Source organism: Hippocampus bargibanti, linkage group LG01 (assembly GCF_051943395.1).
Source record: "Hippocampus bargibanti isolate YZ-2025 linkage group LG01, ASM5194339v1, whole genome shotgun sequence".
NCBI classification, from domain to species: Eukaryota; Metazoa; Chordata; class Actinopteri; order Syngnathiformes; family Syngnathidae; genus Hippocampus; species Hippocampus bargibanti.
In genome coordinates, this window is record NC_142734.1 from 26,784,447 (window position 1) to 26,804,712 (window position 20,266).

At 41.9% G+C, this 20,266-nt stretch overlaps 1 protein-coding gene across 2 annotated transcripts; it reads left to right on the forward strand.

Moving 5' to 3' along the window:
- The first annotated feature begins 2,607 nt into the window (after positions 1 to 2,607).
- Positions 2,608 to 19,881, forward strand: elk1 (ETS transcription factor ELK1). 2 transcript variants are annotated; one of them, XR_016116251.1, is made up of 12 exons: positions 2,608 to 3,529; positions 7,166 to 7,374; positions 8,611 to 8,775; positions 8,847 to 9,014; positions 9,089 to 9,208; positions 11,062 to 11,472; positions 13,106 to 13,232; positions 14,864 to 14,982; positions 15,049 to 15,132; positions 15,207 to 15,308; positions 17,523 to 17,940; positions 18,060 to 19,881. XR_016116251.1 is itself a non-coding variant. In XM_089006350.1 (11 exons), exons 1-11 carry the CDS (start codon positions 3,505 to 3,507, stop codon positions 17,619 to 17,621), a joined length of 1,629 nt encoding a protein of 542 aa, XP_088862476.1. In that variant the 5' UTR covers positions 2,608 to 3,504; the 3' UTR covers positions 17,622 to 19,881. The 2 variants fall into 2 exon arrangements, 1 of the variants encoding a protein (XP_088862476.1); XM_089006350.1 differs by having other exon boundaries at positions 17,523 to 19,881.
- The last annotated feature ends 385 nt before the right edge of the window (positions 19,882 to 20,266 follow it).

Genomic DNA, 20,266 nt, shown 5'->3' on the forward strand with positions numbered 1-20,266 from the left:
AAGGGGTGCTCTTTTCTGGTTCTTAATACGGATATGTAATTCCCCTGCTGATTGGCTGGCAACCAATTCAGGGTGTCCCCCACCTAGTGACCTAGAGTCCCCTGCTATATTGGGCAACTTGCCACCCAAAATCGACTTCTATCACCGACCAGTTTGTGTGTTAGTATGTCTGTGTAAGCTCTCAGTCTTCAGGTTTCTTCAGCTGTCACCTGTACTTCTTTGAAGATGTCGGACGTTTTGCTTCTCATCTAAGAGGCTTCGTCAGCAAACTAACATTTGCTGGTAGCTATATCTCTTTTCCTTTCGGCTTTTCCCTTCAAGGAGTCGCCACAGCAAATCAGTGGCCTCCATCTTTAGAGGTTTATATATATATATATATATATATATATATTTATATATATATATATATATATATATATATATATATATATATATATATATATATATATACAGTGAGACCTCAACTTACAAACACATTATCTTACAAACTTTTCATCTTACAAACGTCAAATTTATGAAAATTAAACCTTATAATAAGCACTATTTTCATAATACACACCCACCACGGCTGGCGGAGTGATCTTCGGCGGAAGCACACGACCGAACAGCACCAGAGGTTAAGTTACCAACAGTCCTTATGGAAGGTGACTCTCGTTCCATAAGCCATCAACGACCATCAAGAAGGTCAATACAACTTTATTTTACAGCACAGTTTATTTCTTTAATTACAGTCGTCATGTAATGCGCCTCTCTTTCCAAACAGCAATTCCCTTGACCTTCGACCTCCAATGCCAAGTGACTTTATGATACAATGCAGTGTATTTCTTTCATTACAATACAATAGCACATTTATTATACATAGAATAAGGTATGTTGTGTGTAATTTTAAGGCTTATTTAGTTGAAAATTATATTTTATGGAAACCCGGGAACGGATTATTCCCATTTTAATGGTTTCCTATGGGATTTATTTTTTTGAGATACACACTTCGCCTTACACACTCTGTCTGGGAACCAATTAAGTTCGTAAGTTGAGGTCTCACTGTACTTATCTATCAGCATTCTTCAAGCAAACATTGCATCTGTCGTACTCTTTTTGGCATGAAGCCATACTGCTGCTCACAAATGTTCACTTCTGCTCTTAGTCTAGCTTCAACTACTCTTTCCCAGAGTTTCATTGTATGGCTCGTCAACTTTATTCCTCTGTAATTAGTACAACTCTGCACATCTCCTTTGTTCTTAAAAATGGGCACAAGTACACTTCGTCTCCATTCTTCAGGCATCTGTTCACCATCTAAGATCTTGTTGAATAACCCAGTCAGGAACACCACCGCCACCTCTCCAAGACACTTCCATACCTCGATTGGTAAATCATCAGGCCCGAGTGCCTTTCCCCCCTTCATCCTCTTCAGCGCCCTCCTCACTTCATCCTTGCTAATGCTTGCTACGTCTTGGTCCACAACAGTCACGTCTTCTACTCTTTCTTCCTTCTCATTTTCCTCATTCATTAATTCTTCAAAGGACCTCTTGCCCACCCAGTGCTTGTCTTACCTCCTTCCTAAATGTCATGCAACACTCTTCCTTTTTCAACTTCCACCATTTTGTCCTCACTTCAGCCTTTGGTTTCTTCATCTTCCTCACTGCCAGCGTTATCCTACACACCACCAACCTATGCTGTCTGGCTACACTCTCACCAACCACTACTTTGCAGTCACTGATTTCCTTTAGATGGCGCCGTTGACACAAAATGTCGTCTACCTGTGTACTTCTGCCTCCACTCTTATAGGTCACCCTATGTTCCTGTCTCTTCTGAAAGAAAGTATTCACAATAGCCATTTGCATTCTCTTAGCAAAGTCAACCACCATCTGTCCATAGGTTTGATTCGCATATTTGTTTTGGCAATTTTTTTTTACGTCGGATGCCCTTCCTGACACAACCCTCTGTATTTATCCGGGCTTGGGACCGGCACAAGAAGACCTATGTCCCTTTGTGGCTACAGAACAAGCAACTCACTCAGTAAAAGGCTCCCAAAAACAAAATGGTCATTGGCATTATAAGGTTTAATTTTCATAAATTTGACGTTTGTAAGATGAAAAGTTCGTAAGATAAGGTGTTCGTAAGTTGAGGTCTCACTGTATGTGTGAGTGGGAGAGGAGAGACACGTGCATACTGGTGTATTGTTTTTAGCTTCTTCAATAAATTAAAGATGTAGTTTGTCAAACCGGCCATGGCACCCTTTGATTTTTCTTCAATCTTCTTTTTTTTCTTTTTTCATTACAATCTTTATTAAGTTCATAGAGTTTCTTGTACTGTAGCCACAAGGGGACACAAGCCCGGGGAAAGGCACAAAATGTTGTGTCAGGAAGGGCATCCGACGTAAAAGCTTTGCCAAAACATCTATGCGAATCAAACCTCTGAAGATGGAGGATAGATTCGCTGTGTCAACCCCAGAAGGGAAAAGCCGAAAGGAAAAGATGAAGACGGCAAAGGGCTTTACGTTAACAAAACATTGAAAGGCTGTCACAACATGACATTTATTGTGAAAGTAAAAGGAGGAAACCCGAACGTTTTAACCCACGTAACTTGACACAGGTAAATAGCACTGTACAGTATTGAGGAGGAAGCATTTGCCCGCACCGGAAGTGGGAAAAAGACAAAAACAAATCAGCGTTTTAACTTTTCGTTGCTTCGTTTTAGTTTCAGTCGGGAGCAGCGCAGGCCTGATTTTGTACACGACTTTTTGACGCTTCGGTGGAAAGTTTTGCTGGATTTCGGAGGGGGGCGAACTTGGCGGCCGCAGCCTCCGCGGTGAATCGGCGTCGGCGGGCTGACGCACTCGCGAGAAGGCGGGGTACATGGAGACCTGTCACCGGAGCTCAGGCTATCGAGTTAGTTTTTAGCACGATAGGTTAACATACAAAATACATTCTACTCCAGAGAAAATTGTTTTTACTTCTCCCTAACTTTCACAAATATCGAGCTCATATTTGAAGAGCAACGGCGAAATTCGACGGTGAGGACGAGATTTGAAATTGTGGCTACATTCGCTGAGTTTAGCCTAGCCTAGCTTCTCGTTCGCAACACAGAGAAGAAAGCAACTCGACCACACGTGAACATGCTACAGTGGATCGACACCACACTTTAACGTCGATTAGCACGTATACGTGCCGTTGTATTTTATTTGGGCGGGGGTCGTCGTTGTTTGTCGGTAATCTTTTTTTGTCCAAGTTACATATTTTTGGGGTTAGCATGGGTGCTGTGGATCCCGACAGCAGCGCCTCGGAGCGGTTACATAACAGCCGCAAGTCCGACGACAAGCTGCTGCTCTGACAGCCGCAAACACAGACACGCGGACACACACACACTTGAGCATAAACAAATAGTGAGAGTAGAGGGGGTGGGGGCCGGTGTCAAAGGAGGGCAGCGACACCGAAGTCCATGGAGGAGCTGTGAGGCGACTACTGGCACTCGTGAACGACGAAACCCCAGAGCAATGTGATCAAGATGGATTCGAACCCGCTCATCAACGGTAAGGCGCATGTCCGTCCTACTGTGCTTTGCGTGTGCACGCGAGACTGCGGGAGAAGCAACACGTTCCACTTGTGTTTGCTTGGGATGCGACCTGTGATGCATGACGTAACTGTGTGTGTTTGTGTGTCTTGTGAGCGTGTTGACAAGACAATATGAGATTTCAATATTCTTTCAAAGCAAGAAAGCTCCGAACTTCCATCTTGTCCTTGTTGTTGCCGTGGCGACCGCTGCTGGCCATTGTGCCATCAGGACTGGATAACATAGTATGACAAGGTAGTCACAGGCAGTGTTAATACGGGGATGATATGTCCGCCAGTTGCCCATTAAAATGTTAAATATTGGAGTCACTTAGAATGCGTTTTTTTTCGTAACCAAGATCCTGACGTGTTTCATCTTTCCTGAGATGATGTGACACTCGTGTGACTGTGCGCTAACACTGCCAATATTTACAATATTTAGCTCAAGGGTGTCAGTCATTGTTTGCTGCGGGCCACATTGTAGTTACGGTTTCCTCTCTGGGGAGGGGGGGGGGATTTGGGCAAGCCATTAGAATGTTTCATCTCCACATATTACATCTAAAGCGCACAACAAATTAATGAATAACTCGTTTTCAAATTTGAAGTCAAGAATAATTACTTATTTTATAACGGATTGTTTTATCACGGACTGTCTGTAAAAAAATAATATGTTACAAAATAGCTAAGGAGACAGAATGAACTTAACACAACTCAGAATAATGACTGTTATTGTGGTTGACATGGAAAAATATGATTGATTCGGACTTTAGCATCATGAGCGTTGACATGCTTGATTTGCTTTCGCGGGCTGAATCAAATGACATCCAGATTTGGGCCCTGGGTCTTGACTTTGACACCTGTGATTTCGCTCCTGCGCACGATTATGCATTTATGGCACAATGTCGTTCTTCTCACCATTAGCATTAAGGGGAAATGGAGAATGTCAAACTCTTCTTGTTATATTGGATTGCATTTACCTTTATTAGTCTCGCAGTGGAGACATTTACATTTCACAGCAGCAAAGTAATGAAAGGAAAGAAATAAGTAGAAAAACAAAATACAGGAGCTGCTGGAAAGTCAACCACTCTCGTGGCACCATCTTGAAGTCAAAAGAACAAAAAAAAAAACTAAATAACAAATAATATGACAACACACACACACAGTTGTCAAATATACAGTCAAAGCTGGGTTTTCAACCATAATCCGTTCCAGAAACCTGTCCGAAAACCATGATGGTCTAAAACCAAAACATTTTCCATTATAATCAATGTAATCCATGTCTGTTTTTTGTTATCGTGATTGACCAATACAAACACGTCTGCTCACAATGTAACACCACATGAGGATAATGCGTCTGTCATAATGAGAAGTGACTCAAAGAAGTGACGTTGAAGGAAGCGGAGGGGAGTCGAGTGGTGCATTCAGGTGCACTCAGTGTGCTCGAGAATCCAATTTCACTTCCAAACCCAGGCATAAAAAATAATCTGAAATATTTGGTTGAAAACGGAATTGATCGAGAACAGATACCTTCAAAAACCCAGGTTTGAATATATTTGTTGTTCCTAAGAAACCCAAAAATGTTATTTGATAAATGATCTGATTTAATTTGGTCATTGGAATTTTTTTTGCCGCCAAATATCGTGGTCTGCATTGACCTAAAAAAATCCCTATTGTAATCGTCTCTTAACTACACGAGGGAGTGCTGCGAAGACTACAATGAGAAGTCACATTCACAAAATTTCTTCTCACACTAAAACAAGTCACAACAACATAGCACGCGCATGCCAAGCAAGCTGTTGTCACATACCAACAACGATTAGAAGGCAGTACCGGGGTTCGACATCAGTGGCGGTCTGATTGCCCGGGGCCATTCCGTGACTGTCGAGCCACCTGGAGTTCACCGATGCCGGCCTGAAAGTGCCTGTCCACATTCCTTGCATTCTTCGTGAAATCAACATTTTGGCTTAAAAAAAATATTTAGACGCCGTGTAGACTCGACTGCTCCTCAATATCAAAAGAACAGGAAGTAAATTGAAAGCATGGCACGGGAAACAAGTGCGACCCACACACACCCATCAACTTGTAGTTCCATGGGGAAAATTAGATCAGCAAACGCACACATTCGCATATTATAGCTTAAAGGACAACCGACACCACTTTTTTTTCCTAACTGACATCAGAATAACGTTTTATATCATCTAAAATACCCAAAACACGCAGTATGATATTTTTAGTCAAATGCAAAACACCAATAAAAATGACTTAAAGTGTCTAAAAACTACTTCAATTTGAAACCGGAAGTGGACAGTTTCAGAAGGTCCCGCCCCCTCGTTCGTGGTGTCACGCCAAGACGTCTTGCCTTGCTCGAGAATCAAAACACTGGCTTCAGATTCGGAGAAGATGCTTTCTTGCTACTCATCCAGTTATGAATATGATTCAAATAGTTCTGAATAGGAAAGCATACATGTTTGCAATCGATTAAAGAACTCCTTCCATCTCATTTTGAGGTATCTGGGTGGGAAATGTAGCACCCAAAAGAGGCAGAAGATGGCGACAAACCTCAGTGGAAACGGGCTGATTTTTTTCCCTTAGAATTTTTGTCAGCGAATATCAAATAGATGCTCGGTGCAACACACAACGATTCACCATCGCGTTATGTGTTTTCCTTCTAATTTCGCCATCAACACGGATCAACACAAAGTTTTCATACCAAACAAAGTACCGCAAAATGCATTGACGTGATAAAAGGACTGCTGCAATGTGTCCTTTCTCGGTCAGGTGCGTTCCTTCTGTGACGTGACGTGAGGACTCGTCACCAACTCAAAAACAAGACTTCCCGAATATTTAGCGCAAGTCTTAAAACGTAAAATATAGCTATATGCGGTGGAATCTTTGTAAAATACGCTCAGTAGAAGTCATTTGAAGCAATTTTACAAATTATGGACACAACTTGTCCGAAGGTGTCGGTTGTCCTTTAAAGGAAAAAAAAACACAGCTCCTGAGGCGCTCTTGCTGCCAACTCAGCCGCCATCTTGATGTCGTGCCCAATACGTCACATCACGATCGACCGGTTGTCCCTAGACTGGTCCCAAGTCGATCACGAGCAGTTCAAGAGGTAAATGGGGAATGGGCGTGCTCTCCTTTTTGTGTGGATATTGTTTATATTTGATATTTTGGGGTATATAAAAAGATGTTTCATTTCCATAAAGTGACTTTGCCAGGCAGATTTTTTTCTCAATTTCGCCATCATTTTCAGTTTTCGGCACAATTAGAAATGGAAAACTTCCCTTTTTTGTGCTTGTTTTTGTATGTAGTTAACGAATTTAGTTTGTACATTCGTTTATTTCTGAATATTTTAAGGCCAAATTATGCCATGAAAAAAAAGCTTGGCACCCCTGATCTCGGCTCTGTGGTTTCGTGGTGGCTGGTCGCCATGGTGACAATTTTCAAGATGATTGACGCGTATGTTGCATAACCATCCAGCCAGAGGCAATAATGCTCATTTGCATGTGTGAGGAGGCTCGGCATCCACACGTGTCGTCGCCGCGTGCTTATTTTACCTTGACGAACCGGCGACCAATCTAGTGAGCTTCCTTTTTTGATTTCTTCCATATCAGCCATGGACCCATCGATCACACTCTGGCAGTTTTTGCTCCACCTGCTGGACGACCAGCGCCAGCGTCACTTGATCTCGTGGACCGGCGAGGACGGCGAGTTCAAGCTCCTGGACGCTGAAGAAGTGGCTCGCCTGTGGGGGCTGCGCAAGAACAAACACAACATGAACTACGACAAACTCAGCCGAGCGCTCAGATACTACTACGATAAGGTATTGCCGCTAGTTTATGTTCTGTGTCATCCAGGAATAGACTTCCAATCACAGATTTTAGAACCCCGTGCGTTGATTATAAGAATACAGTCAAACCTGGGTTTTTGACCATAATCTGTTCCAGAAACCTGTTTGAAAAGTGATTTGGGCGAAAATCGAGAATCAATGTCAGATTTTGTTTTTGGTGATTAAACAATACAAACACGTCGACTCACAATGGAACACGACAGGGTAATATGTGCGTCAGGCACAAATAGACACGACACAAGGAAGTGACCAGATGAGGAAGCGGAGGGCAGTCGAATGGTGGATTCAGGGGTGCTCAGTTCGCTCGAGAACCTATTTTCGTTTGTAAATCCAGGCATAACCTGAAATTTTTGGTAAAAAACGGAATTGGAAGAGAACCGTTCGAATACCCAGGTTTGACTGTTTTTAAAGGACAACCAACACCATTTTTTTGTTTCCTAACTGACATCAGAAAAACATTTTATAGCATCTAAAATACCCAAACGCAAAACACCAATAAAAAAGTTGCCCAAAACTGCGTTATATATATATATATATATTGGTGTTCGTCCTCTTTGGAAAGAGGTGACCATCTTCAATGGAGTGGGGGGTGGTGAAGACGACTTGCGCGTGAGTTTGATTAAAATGAAGGAAATTTTCCATTTCCATGATTAGCAATGGAAAATTTGGTGTTTTTTTGCTGGTTTCAAGAAAATATATTTCTGACAATTTTAAGGTCAAAATGTATACATATAAAACTGCGTTTCATTTTGCTAATCTCTTAAAATTACTTTGCCAGGCAGAATATTTTTCTCAATTTTGCCATAATTTTCCGTTTTTTGCACAATGATTATAAATGGAATATTTGGTGTTTTTATTTATTTATTTATTTATTTATTTATTTATTTATTTATTTATTCTGTCTGTCTCCCCAAAAATTATGTTTGAAAATTGTTAAGCCAAATCAAACCATGAAAACCCCTAAAGAACATGAATGTTTAAAAGAAGAATGATTGGTAATACATATCTGAAAATGATATTTATTATTATCTTGCGATAAAACCCTGGAATATTTTTGAGCTCATAAAAATGCAGGAAATGCCACACATTCTACTATTCTTCAATTTTTATTGTTGGTGTTTGACATCAAGGGTGAAGTTTTTCAGAATAACATAAAACAAATACCCATTCGATAATGTGTTTTTATTTATTCATTTATTTTTATTCCAGAACATCATCAAGAAGGTGAGCGGCCAGAAGTTTGTGTATCGGTTTGTGAGCCAGCCTGACGCGTCCATGACCGAGGGGACTCACAATCCTGAAGAAGGCCAAAGACGGGACCTCCCGGACGCCAACGGCCAATCGAAAAGCTGCCCGTCCAAGAATGCCGCGCAGGTAGGGTTGAGACCGCCTGGACCGCGATGCGACGCGTCAGAACCTCAAATGATTAGCGTGTGTATGGTCAGAATTTATCGCCCAGCAACTCGCACAAGAGTTCTCGAAATGACTACATGAAGTCGGGCCTGTACTCCACCTTCACCATCCAGTCGCTGCAGGCCGCCCCCAACCCCCGCCCCGTCAAAGCTGAACTGCTGCTGGATCCCGTCCCCAAACTGGACCGTGCGCCCAAAGAGGTAGAAGGGACACAAAGTGGCGCCGGAATCCAGGGTGCCCTCCGCCCCACACTTAAATATAGTCTTCTTCCCAGGTTGCCTCTCAGTCTGTGCTGGGCGATCCATCTCGCCAGGTGATCGTGGCGCATCCGTCACCATGTCCCACTCCCGTCGTCGGCCCCCAGACGGCGGCCAACCCCCCTGCTCAATCACAGGTCAGTGTCGTCTTGACAATTCAATACTTTAGGCCAGGGGTGTCCAAAAGTTTTTGCAAAGGGGGCCAGATTGGGAAGGGGGGGGGGGGCAAACTTGGCGTGCGTTCTTTATATACAACAACCATTAATGTCAATACATTTGAGTGAGCCATTTTGTGTCTCACATTTGCTTTTTTATTTTCCTTTCAGATATCTTAAGCAAGTGTTTTGGTTTATTTGAAACATGTGGATCAAAATTGAATTGTCACTGAAAATTGAACTCGAACATTCACTTCACTTTTTTAATTAACTTTTTTGTAACAGTTGAACAGACGTAATTGTTCTTTTGTTGATTGTCGCCATTTTAGAAAATCATGTTAGTTTTTTCATTTGGAAAATCGCCAATTTAGAGATGAAAAAAATAATGAAAATTGCTTTTGAGATTTTTTTATTTATAAAGTCCCCACTTTCAAAAATTAGGGGGCTCATTCAGTCAATGACTCATATACTCATTTGCAGTTCCTAATTGAGCCTCTAGATGGCAGCACTTAGCACACGCAGGTAACAGCGCTACTACTACTACTAATAATAATACATTTCATTTATAAGCGCCTTTCAAAACTCTCAAGGTCACTTCATATTCACAGGATAAGTTTTGATGTGGGTGAGCAGCGGCAGCCACATGCGCCAGCGTTTCCTCAACCTGGAATAACTCAAATAGATATAAAGCTAGCTAGTTAGCTAATAGATAGCCAATAGCTAGCTAGCTAGATAGATAGTTAATATATAGCACTGCCCAATGTATGCTCGATATGCGAGCCAGACCACGGGCCTCATTTGGCCCCCGGGATGGATTTTGGACATGCAGTGAGATCTCAACTTACGAACTTAATTGGTTCTCAGACAGAGTGTGTAAGGCGAAAAGTGTGTATCTCAAAAAAGAAATTCCCATAGGAAACCATTAAAATGGGAATAATCCGTTCCCGGGTTTCCATAAAATATACTTTTCAACTAAATAAGCCTTAAAACTGCACACAACATACCTTATTCTGTGTATAATAAATGTGCCATTGTATTGTAATGAAAGAAATGCACTGCATTCCTCATAAAGTCACTTTATTTACATTTGTGATGGTCATTTATGGCTTGATGGAATGGCGTTGGAGGTCGAAGGTCAAAGGGAATTGCTGTTTGGAAAGAGAGGCGCATTACACGAGGACTGTAATTAAAGAAGTGCTGTAAAATAAAGTTTTATTTACCTTTTTGATGGTCGTTGATGGCTTATGGAAGGAGAGTCACCTTCCATAAGGACTGTTGGTAACTTAACCTCTGGTGCAGTTCGGTCGTGTGCTTCCGCCGAAGATCACTCCGCCAGCCGTGGTGGGTGTGTATTATGAAAATAGTGCTTATTATAAGGTTTAATTTTCATAAATTTGACGTTTGTAAGACGAAAAGTTTGTAAGATAAGGTGTTTGTAAGTAGAGGTCTCACTGTATCTGATTTAGGCTTATGCTGTCCATTTCCAAAACGCCATTGTATACCACCAGGAGATAAAATGACTGATGGCTCCAAATTGGAAGCATGAATGCCTGTCACATGGTTCATACCAGGACCTGCCTTTAAAAAAATATACAATCAGGTGTAGACTTACTTCTAGATACCACCTGAAAGCACACCATGAAACTCCCCAAACTCACCTCCACGTCGCACCAAAATGCCACAAAATGGCGGCAAACACCTCCTGGTCGCTCCTTCGAATCACTTCTACATACTGTAGTTCCTTTGCGCCAAGGTGATGCCAGCGCAATACTTTGATTTGAAATGGTACTTTGGTCTGAGTGCCAAAAATCAATTTTGCCCTGTGTTTCTCCCAGAATCCCCCTTTGAGCGAGCATCCCCACATTTACCTCACCAGCGTCAGGGACCCGTCCTCCCTCACCCCCCTCCTCCCGCTGGCTCCCGTCGGTGGCTCGGTTAGTTCAGTCCAGCCGCCGCACGCCACAGTCAGCCCGCAGACGCCACCGCAGGATGACGGCGGGGGGTTGGCCAACGTCGCCGGCTTCCCTCCCCACCCGAGTCCCTCTCAGCCCGTCTTGGTCATCATCAACCCCCCTCCCTCGCAGCAGGGGCAGCAGCAGCGCACCCCCATGACGTCCACGCCCCCCTCCGGAGTCCCGCCCCTAGACCGCCCACCCCCTCCACCCATCGTTGTCAAGGAAGAGACCCTCCCGTCGGAGGTGGAGCTACTGGAGATGGTGGGGTTGGAGGAGAAACGAGTCGAGGAGGTGAGAGCCCAGTCCGAGACGGTTGAGACGTCATCACAAGTAGTCTGAGCCGATTATTGATGCTCAACATATAACAGCTCTGAGTCTTTTTACGCGTGAGAGATGACATTTCATGAACATGTTTGCATTTTAGATTACATGATATCATATGATATTAGATCAGATTATATTGGATTGGATTGGATTGGCAACCAATTCAGGGTATTAATATTATATTATTATATTACAGTAAAGTCTCGTTATATCGATATCGGTTATATCGATAGTACCGCTTATTACAATCCTATTTCTATGAACGCAAGGATAAAATTACATGCGCGCAGGGTCGGATATATCGATAGTCCCGGTTATATCGATAGTCCCGGTTATATCGATAGTCCCGGTTATATCGATATTTTTTCGGACTCCCGAGAATATCGATATAACGAGACTTTACTGTATATTATATTATTTTATATTATATTATAGTATATTATATTATATTATATTATATTGTATTGTATTATATTATATTAGATTAGATTAAAAGATATTTAAATTATATTAGATTATTTTTTTATTAGTCTCACAGTGGAGAATTCACAATTCACAGAAACAAAAGTGATGAAAGGAGGAAGAAAGAGAAAAAAGTAGAAGAACCAAATAAAGATCATTCGCAAGGTCACTGTAGGAGTCAGATTAGAGGTCAATATGCCAAGTTACTAAAAGACGCATATTTTAAAAATGTAATGTATTAATATTATTATTATTATCATCTTTTGAATCTATGGTCTTAAACTAATTTTTTGCCGCGGGCGGGCAACATTGTTGTGACAGTTTACTCTCGAGGGCTTGAGTGTTGAGTGTTGAGTTTTGGGAAGCCATTAGAATGTTTCATCTCCTCCACATATTAAATATAGAGCTCACAACAAATTAATGAATAACAGGGTTTTCAAATTTGATGTAAAAAATAATGACTGTTATTGTGGTTGAATAACAATTTGAAATTTTGGTTGCGACTTTAGCAATGGCACTTGACATGTTTGATTTGCTTTCGCGGGCCAAATAAAATGAGGTGGCGGGCCATATTTGGCCCCCGGGCCTTGAATTTGAGTGGTTAGCACACTGACTTCACAGTGCAGAGGTCGTGAGTTCAAGATCCGGTCCGGACTCCCTGTGTGGAGTTTGCATGTTCTCCCCAGGCCTGCGTAGGTTTTCTCCGGGTCATCCAGTTTCCTCCCACATTCCAAAGACATGCATGGAAGGCTGATTGTACACTCCAAATTGTCCCTCAGTGTGAGTGTGAGTGTGGATGGTTGTTTGTCTCTGTGTGCCCTGCGATTGGCTGGCAAGCAATTCAGGGTGTCCATTGCCTTGTGCCCGAAGACGGCTGAGATAGGCTCAGGCACCACCTGTGACTCTAATGAGGATGAAGCGGTCTGGAAAGTGGATGATTTGATGGATTTATTTGTTGAATTGCCTTAAAAACCTGATTTGAGAAGCTTGAGCCACTAGAACACTTCGACCTGCAACACAAAAGTGGTGTAAATGAGTTTTTTTTTTTAAGTCGTGAATTTTTAGCTGTTTCTGAAAATCGCAATGTATGTCGTCCCCGCCCATTCATTGGCATCCGTATCTTTGTGCCATTCCTCAGGTTCCTCAGCTGATCGGTGGCTCGGGTGATCCCCAGACGACCCTTGCCATCATTGAAGCTGCACCCCTTTCCCCCATCCAGACAGGGGAGGGGAAACCGGACGGAGAAGGAAAGGACCCACCAACAGGTAGCGAGCCGTAAAAGTATACAGAACTAGACAAAAAACTTGTAGCGCCAAACCGAGAACTCGAATGAATCGTGGCTTTTGGGATCCATTCCACTACATATTCCACAATATTTATGTAGACTAGTTAGGCGAACTACCAATGAACCTTGGTGACCCTGCTGAAGGTTACCGGCTCGCCTGAATTTGAGATTCCACTTTCAGCTGGACGCCCTACCCTGTGGTACCCCTCGATAGACATTATGACGCACACTCGGAACTTACCCTTCTTGGAAAGAGGGAGGGCCACTCCAGCTCCAGCATTCTCATATTTCGGTTGCTTGAAATACAGTCAAGCCTCCGTTTTTGACCATAAGCGGTTCCAGAAACCTGTTCAGAAACCGAAATATCATTTCCCATTATAATCAATGTAAAAAAAAATAATGCGTTCCAAGTCTAGAAAACAACTTTTTTTAAAGTACTTTTTAACTATTTTACACCATAAGCTTTATACACAGGTAATAATAGAGAGGGTCATTTGCAGTGTTTGAAATAACGTCTGCCCGGAGGCCTGGGGCGTACAACTTTTATGGCGGGCTTACAACTTTCAAAACGTCTCGGACCGGGTGGCTGACAACTTCTTCAAGAAAAAAAAAAGGTTTTGTTTTCAAATCAAACGTTTGTTTCATTCAATAAAGCAAAAGCTACAAGCGAACCGCTACACGCCTCGTGGACTCCTCTTTCTTAGCGCCATTCAAAACTCTCAAGTACACTTTACAGTCACGGTATAGTCCGAAGCATGAAACAGGCTTCTGATTAGCTGCCGTGCCCAGTATGCAAATTGCCAAACGACCGTTCGTTTGGCAATTTGCAAAAATACTGGAGCAAAATCTTCAGCAAGGGATATTTACCATAAATTAAGCAAGGGAGCATTTGTGGTAGGTACTTCATTAATTTAAAAAAATCATTCATACTCCATAACAATGTTTTTTTTTTTTTGCGATTAGTCATCTTATTGTGTTTCAAGTTGTGAAAAATGGGGCAGGAAACTTTTCAGAGTTGTCTGCCCTGGTGTCCGCTAACTTTTTGTCATGAGTTTCAGATACTGTCATTTGTAAAATACAGTAAAGTCTCGTTATATCGATATCGGATATATCGATAGTCCCGGTTATATCGATACTATTTCGATGCACGCACGGAGAAAATTACATGCAAACAGGGTCGGATATATCGATAGTCCCGGTTATATCGATATTTTTTCGGACTCCCTTGAATATCGATATAACGAGACTTTACTGTACTATAAAAGCAAACTGTAATATGTTAATATTTTCACTAATTTAAACGTCAACATTAACATTGGAACATAAAAACATTCTCTCTCTCTCTCGCTGTCTGTCGTGCGGCATGTTGGCAGCTATATATTACATCAGTCACAATGAGATACAACACGAATAATTGACATATAAGGAAGTGGAGTGGTGCATTCAGTTTGATCGAGATCCCGTTTTAGGTTGTAACCCAGGCAGAAAAAAAACACAAATTTTTGAAGTTCAAAAACCATGTTTTGACTAGTACAAATAATTACTGTTGTTTCTTTTCTTGACAGAAAAAAAACGGTCTCAAAATGCATCAAAATTTGTTGTGTTTTGTAGGCTCGTCTGTGTCAACGGCGACGTCATCGAGCTCGGCCCCAGACGTGGTTCCTCCCAAACCGAAGAAGCCCAGAGGCTTGGAGCTGCCCTCCCTCCCGCCTGGCCTCTCCCAGGACAAGGTGACCACGCCCGAATCAATTTCGGCGGCTTTGCTCCCTCTCACATCCAATTTTTATGTCGGGCAGGTCACCGCCGCCGTCAACAGTTTACTGGCGCCCGGCTCGGCAACCAACACGCTGACGCCCACTGTGATCACCTCACATGCTCTGGTAAGGTGACGCCTCTGGCCGCGCTGACGAGGCGCCACGCCCACTGCTCCCCCGCTGACTTGTTTGTCCCCCAGACGCCCGTCCTGTTGACTCCCAGTCCACTTCCATCCACCATCCACTTCTGGAGTACGCTCAGTCCAATCGCGCCTCGCTCACCCGCCAAGCTCTCCTTTCAGGTAACTCACCATCGCCGTTTTGTCACTTCTCGGGTCAAGGAAACGGTTTGCAAACGCATTCACCCTCACTCTAGGTCAGGGGGTTCCAAACATTTTTTCAAAGGGGGCCAGATTTGGTGCGTTAAAAATGTAAGGTGGGATGCAACCTTGGCGGAGGTTCTTTAAATATACAGTCCCTGACAAAACTATTGTCGTTTATCCAAGTTGTAGGAACAACAAATAATAAGTGGACTTGTAGTTGATCTATTGGAATCAGAAATGGCTTATGTGAAAGGCAAAGGCCTCTAGATTATGCTTATTATACCGGTAAGATCAGAGCATTGTCATCAAATGGTGAGTATAGTTTTTGCTTTTTTGAATGTTGCTGTGCCGATTACCATTTTGTGTTTGGGAGCCTTTTACTGAGCGAGTTGCTTGTTGTGTAGCCCCAAAGGGAAATATCTCTTCTTGTGCCGGTCCCAAGCTCGGATAAATACAGAGGGTTGTGTCAGGAAGGGCGTCCGACGTAAAAGCTTGGCCAAAACAAACATGCAGATCAAACCTCTAAAGATGGAGGCCACTGATTTGCTGTGGCGACCCCTTGAAGGGAAAAGCCGAAATATATATATATATATATATATATATATATATATATATATATATATATATATATATATATATATATATATGTATGTGTGTGTGTGTGTGTGTGTGTGTGTGTGTGTATATATATATATATATAGATATGTGTGTGTGTGTGTGTGTGTGTGTGTGTGTGTGTGTGTGTGTGTGTGTGTGTGTGTGTGTGTGTGTGTGTGTGTGTGTGTGTGTGTGTGTGTGTGTGTGTATGTGTAAACGTAAAATATAGCTATATGTGGTGGAATCTTATTAAAATACGGTCAGTAGAAGTCATTTGAAGCCATTTTACAAATTATGGACACAACCTGTCCGGAGACGTCGGTCACTTTTTTGTTTTTTAACTGACATCAGAAAAACCGTTTTATAGCATCTAAAATACCCAAAACATGCAGTATGATATTTTTAGTCAAATGCAAAACACCAATAAAAATGACTTAAAAAAGTGTCCAAAATCTGCAAAAAATTGAGCTGCGAATTGGGCATTTTCAGAAAGTCCCGCCCCCAGTTCGTGACGTCACGGCAAGATGTCTTGCATTGCTGGAGAATAAAAACAATGGCTTCAGATTCGGATAATATGCTTTCTTGTTACTCATCCAGTTATGAATATGATTCAAATAGTTCTGAAGAGGAAAGCATACATGTTCTCCATCGATTAAAGAAGTCCTTCCATGTCATTTTGAGGCATCTGGACTGCAATGTAACGTCCCACAAAAGAGGCAGAAAAATGGCGACCACCTCCTGTGAGGAATGAATCATCCCGTTTCCACAGGCTTATACATTCCTTGCATGAAGCTTGGACTCCCTCTGCCGGCGGCCTTTGGATGTAACACAAAGGTTTCAAAAAAACAGTACAGCAAAATACATTGACGTGATGGAAAGACGCTACAATGTGTCTTTTTTACGGTCAGGAGGCGGTCCTTTTCTGACGTCACGTGAGGACTTGTCACCAACTCAAAAACAAGACTTCCTGAATGTTCAGCGCGAGTCTTAAAACGTAAAATATAGCTATATGCGGTGGAATCTTATTAAAATACGCCCAGTAGAAGTCATTTGAAGCCATTTCACAAATTATGGACACAACTTGTCCGGAGACGTCAGTTGTCCTTTTAGGATGTGTTTTGATTCATTTGAAACACACATCAAAATTGAATGGACATTGATTGTCAACTTTGCTACTTTTGTTGATTGTCGCCATTATAGGAAATAAAAAAATAAATAAAATTGCCGTTTTATATTTTTTTTTAATTTAGAAAATCGGCATTTTAGGAAAAAAAAAATTGCCATTTTAGATTTTTTTTTTACATTTAGAAAATCACCATTTTATAAAAGTTAAAACAAAAATTACAAAATCCATTCATCTATTATCCGTACCGCGTATTCCTCATTAGGGTTGCGGGGGTGCTGTAGGCGTCCCCAGCCGTCTTTGGGCACGAGGCAGGGGACACTTTAAAGAAAATTGCCATTTTAGAAAATTACAAAAAAACCTGAAAATTTCCATTTTAGAAAATGCTTACACAATTTAAAAAAGTGCCATTTCAGAAGAAAAACAACTAAAATCACCTTGTGTCTCCTTGTGTCTTCTTGTGTCTCCTTCAGTTCCCGACAAATGGCAGTAACCAGATCCACATCCCAGCGCTGAGCGTGGATGGTCTGTCCACCCCTGTGGTTCTGTCCCCCGGTCCCCAGAAGCCTTGAACGCTCAGTTTGCACTCAGAAGGCTCCTTATTTTTTACTTTTTATTGTTTGTGCCGCAGGCCAAGATGGCACTGTCACAGTCAACCGTCGTGATGTACACGCGCTCCAGTTGGCAGGACGTAAACAAACACCCATTGGATTTTTCCTGTTTTGGAAGAAGAGGAAAATATTTTTGATTTTTTCCCCTGGATTGTCCAAAGTTGATTTTCTCATTAATATCCATGAAGAGGAAGCTCTTTTTTGTACGTATTTATTCCCTGCTAGGTAAATGTTATCTTTATACCAACAACCATTCTTCGCTCTGATTGTTTTATTTCAGGTGAGGATTTTTTTCACACCACGTCTTATTGGACATCGTGATGACAATGATGAACATATCTACAGTTTCTTATTCAGAGACATTTTCTTTTTTCTTTTTCTTTTTTTTTTTTGTTTCAGGGGTGCCCGCGGGTATTCCTCGAGGCCCACCGGAGGTTCTCGTCAGGATATTTTGGGCTTTACAGTATTTCATCTGTGAGCATTTTTTAGCCATGGATGATATTTGCCGCTGCACCTTTTTTTAAGCCGTGATGTGATGTCTTTGTTTACTGGACAGGCATTTGGAACACAATGACCAAAAACAATCAAAAAAACAAAACTAGGGGGTTCAACATGTCTGTGGTGTCATTGAACATATGACATATGACAGAAGAACACCAAACGGTTGTTTACTTTGATGCTTGCGTGTCCTCCGTGGCAAGCCGACATTGACTGTTGTTTCGATATATACTGTATATATATATATATCCACATTTACACACAGTTGGACCATTTTTGGACCCTGAATGACAAGATGACTGTTTTTGTTTCCCAGATGGGTCAGCGAATGAACCCATGCGGGCCGGGCATCGATCCCTAAAGGTGCCCTGCATGTGATAAATGTGTAAAAGGATGGAAAGATGTCGAAATCGGGGGTGGACAAAAGAGGCCCAGGGCCTACACGCTATCTGGCCATTCTGTTATTTAATCAGACCCATCAAGCACTTCTAAAGAGTTCCGCAATATTTGCTGTATCTGTTTATCTGCATTTTCTTATCCAAAATTTGCAAATGGAGTTTTTAATTAATCTCATTGAATAATGACATTTAATTTTTAATCAAATAATTGGTATAATTGATAATTTGAATTGATGATTTATTTTTTTATTTTAATGGGGGAATTCTTATACTAAAATAATTTGTTACCTTGCAATGCAAAAATATCAGTAAAATACATTTGAGTTTTAATTATTTCATTATAATCTACTCAACTATAAAAAATACAGTGAAAAACTGCATAAATCACTTTATCTTTTAGTTGAACTGTTATTTCTTCAGGGGTAGGGATTTGAGATGGCCCCTAAATGTGACCCCCCCCCTATTGAAATCTCGCACATCCTCATCACCAAAATGAAGATGCCAAAGATGTCCAATTTGAACCGAGTGTGGTTTACTCTTCGGTATAACACCACCACCCCCCCCCCCAACTGTCGATGAGACCCTGGTGCCGTTTTCACAGTCTCCTGAATGCAACGTGAAGCCATTGCGTTCTTTCGACTGTTCTATTTTTCTAGCAGAGAGCCAAGCCGCTGCTTTATTTTGTCTATTGAAGAACACGGGAACACACGCACACAAAAAAAGCCTTAAAGATGTTGCCGCCGGTGATGCGAAGAGATACGATGTTGGGATTGATGTTTATTATTATTGTTTTCCTCTCAAGTGGGCGTGGCCTACACGAAGCCATTGACGACGGAACGTTTTGGACAATGTTTTCGATTCACCAGCAGAGCAGGAAGAATGTTTTTTATATACTTGGAGGGGCATGGCTTCTGCTGGATTGGCTGTTAAGATTCCATTATTGCCGCTGTTATGTGGGTGATGGTGCTTCAAAGTCTGTCCTCGCCTCCGGTTTTCTCTATCAAAATAAATGCGAGAGGGTGAGGTGAAAGGATGTACAAAGTTGACGCAATTCATATTGAATCCCCTTTGGCCATCCGCTGAGGAGTTGATTGACGTCAAAGAGGCAGGAATTTATTTTTCTGAAACTTGTTAACTCGTATTTACTGGAAAATATAAAGAGGACAGATTATTTTTGCGGGCACTATTTTTCGGACCACCCCTTCGTCCCTCGTGTTTGTTAATGTTGTACAGATGTCTGTTTTTCTATGATATGCCTACAACGCGTCCAAACGCAAGCACTTATCAAGGGGGCAAGTGTTATTAAAGTGTCCCGTTGGTTGAAAGCATTGAGTCATCTTTTGTGTGGTTCTCGATTGAAGCAATTTGAGCACCGCTAGACATTTTTTTTTTCCTGTTTATAGGATTTTGTATACAACGGTCTTCTTCTTTTCCTTTCGGCTTTTCCCTTCAAGGGGTCACCACAGCGAATCAGTGTCCTCCATCTTCAGAGGTTTGATTCGCATGTTTGTTTTGGCCAAGCTTTTATGTCGGATGCCCTTCCTGACACAACCTTCTGTATTTATCCGGGCTTGGGACCGGCACAAGAAGACTTATGTCCCCTTGTGGCTACAGAACAAGGAACTTGTTCAGTAAAAGGCTCCCAAACACAAAATGGTAATCGGCACAGCGACATTCAAAAAAGCAAAAACTATACTCACCATTTGATGA

What these genes read in the sequence shown, in the direction of transcription:
- elk1 (XM_089006350.1), top strand. Translation starts at nt 3,505, where the DNA reads ATGGATTCGAACCCGCTCATCAACG. An exon ending in CTGGCCTCTCCCAGGACAAG is followed by an intron (nt 14,983 to 15,048) that starts GTGACCACGCCC and finishes TATGTCGGGCAG; the next exon opens with GTCACCGCCGCCGTCAACAG. An exon ending in TGATCACCTCACATGCTCTG is followed by an intron (nt 15,133 to 15,206) that starts GTAAGGTGACGC and finishes TTTGTCCCCCAG; the next exon opens with ACGCCCGTCCTGTTGACTCC.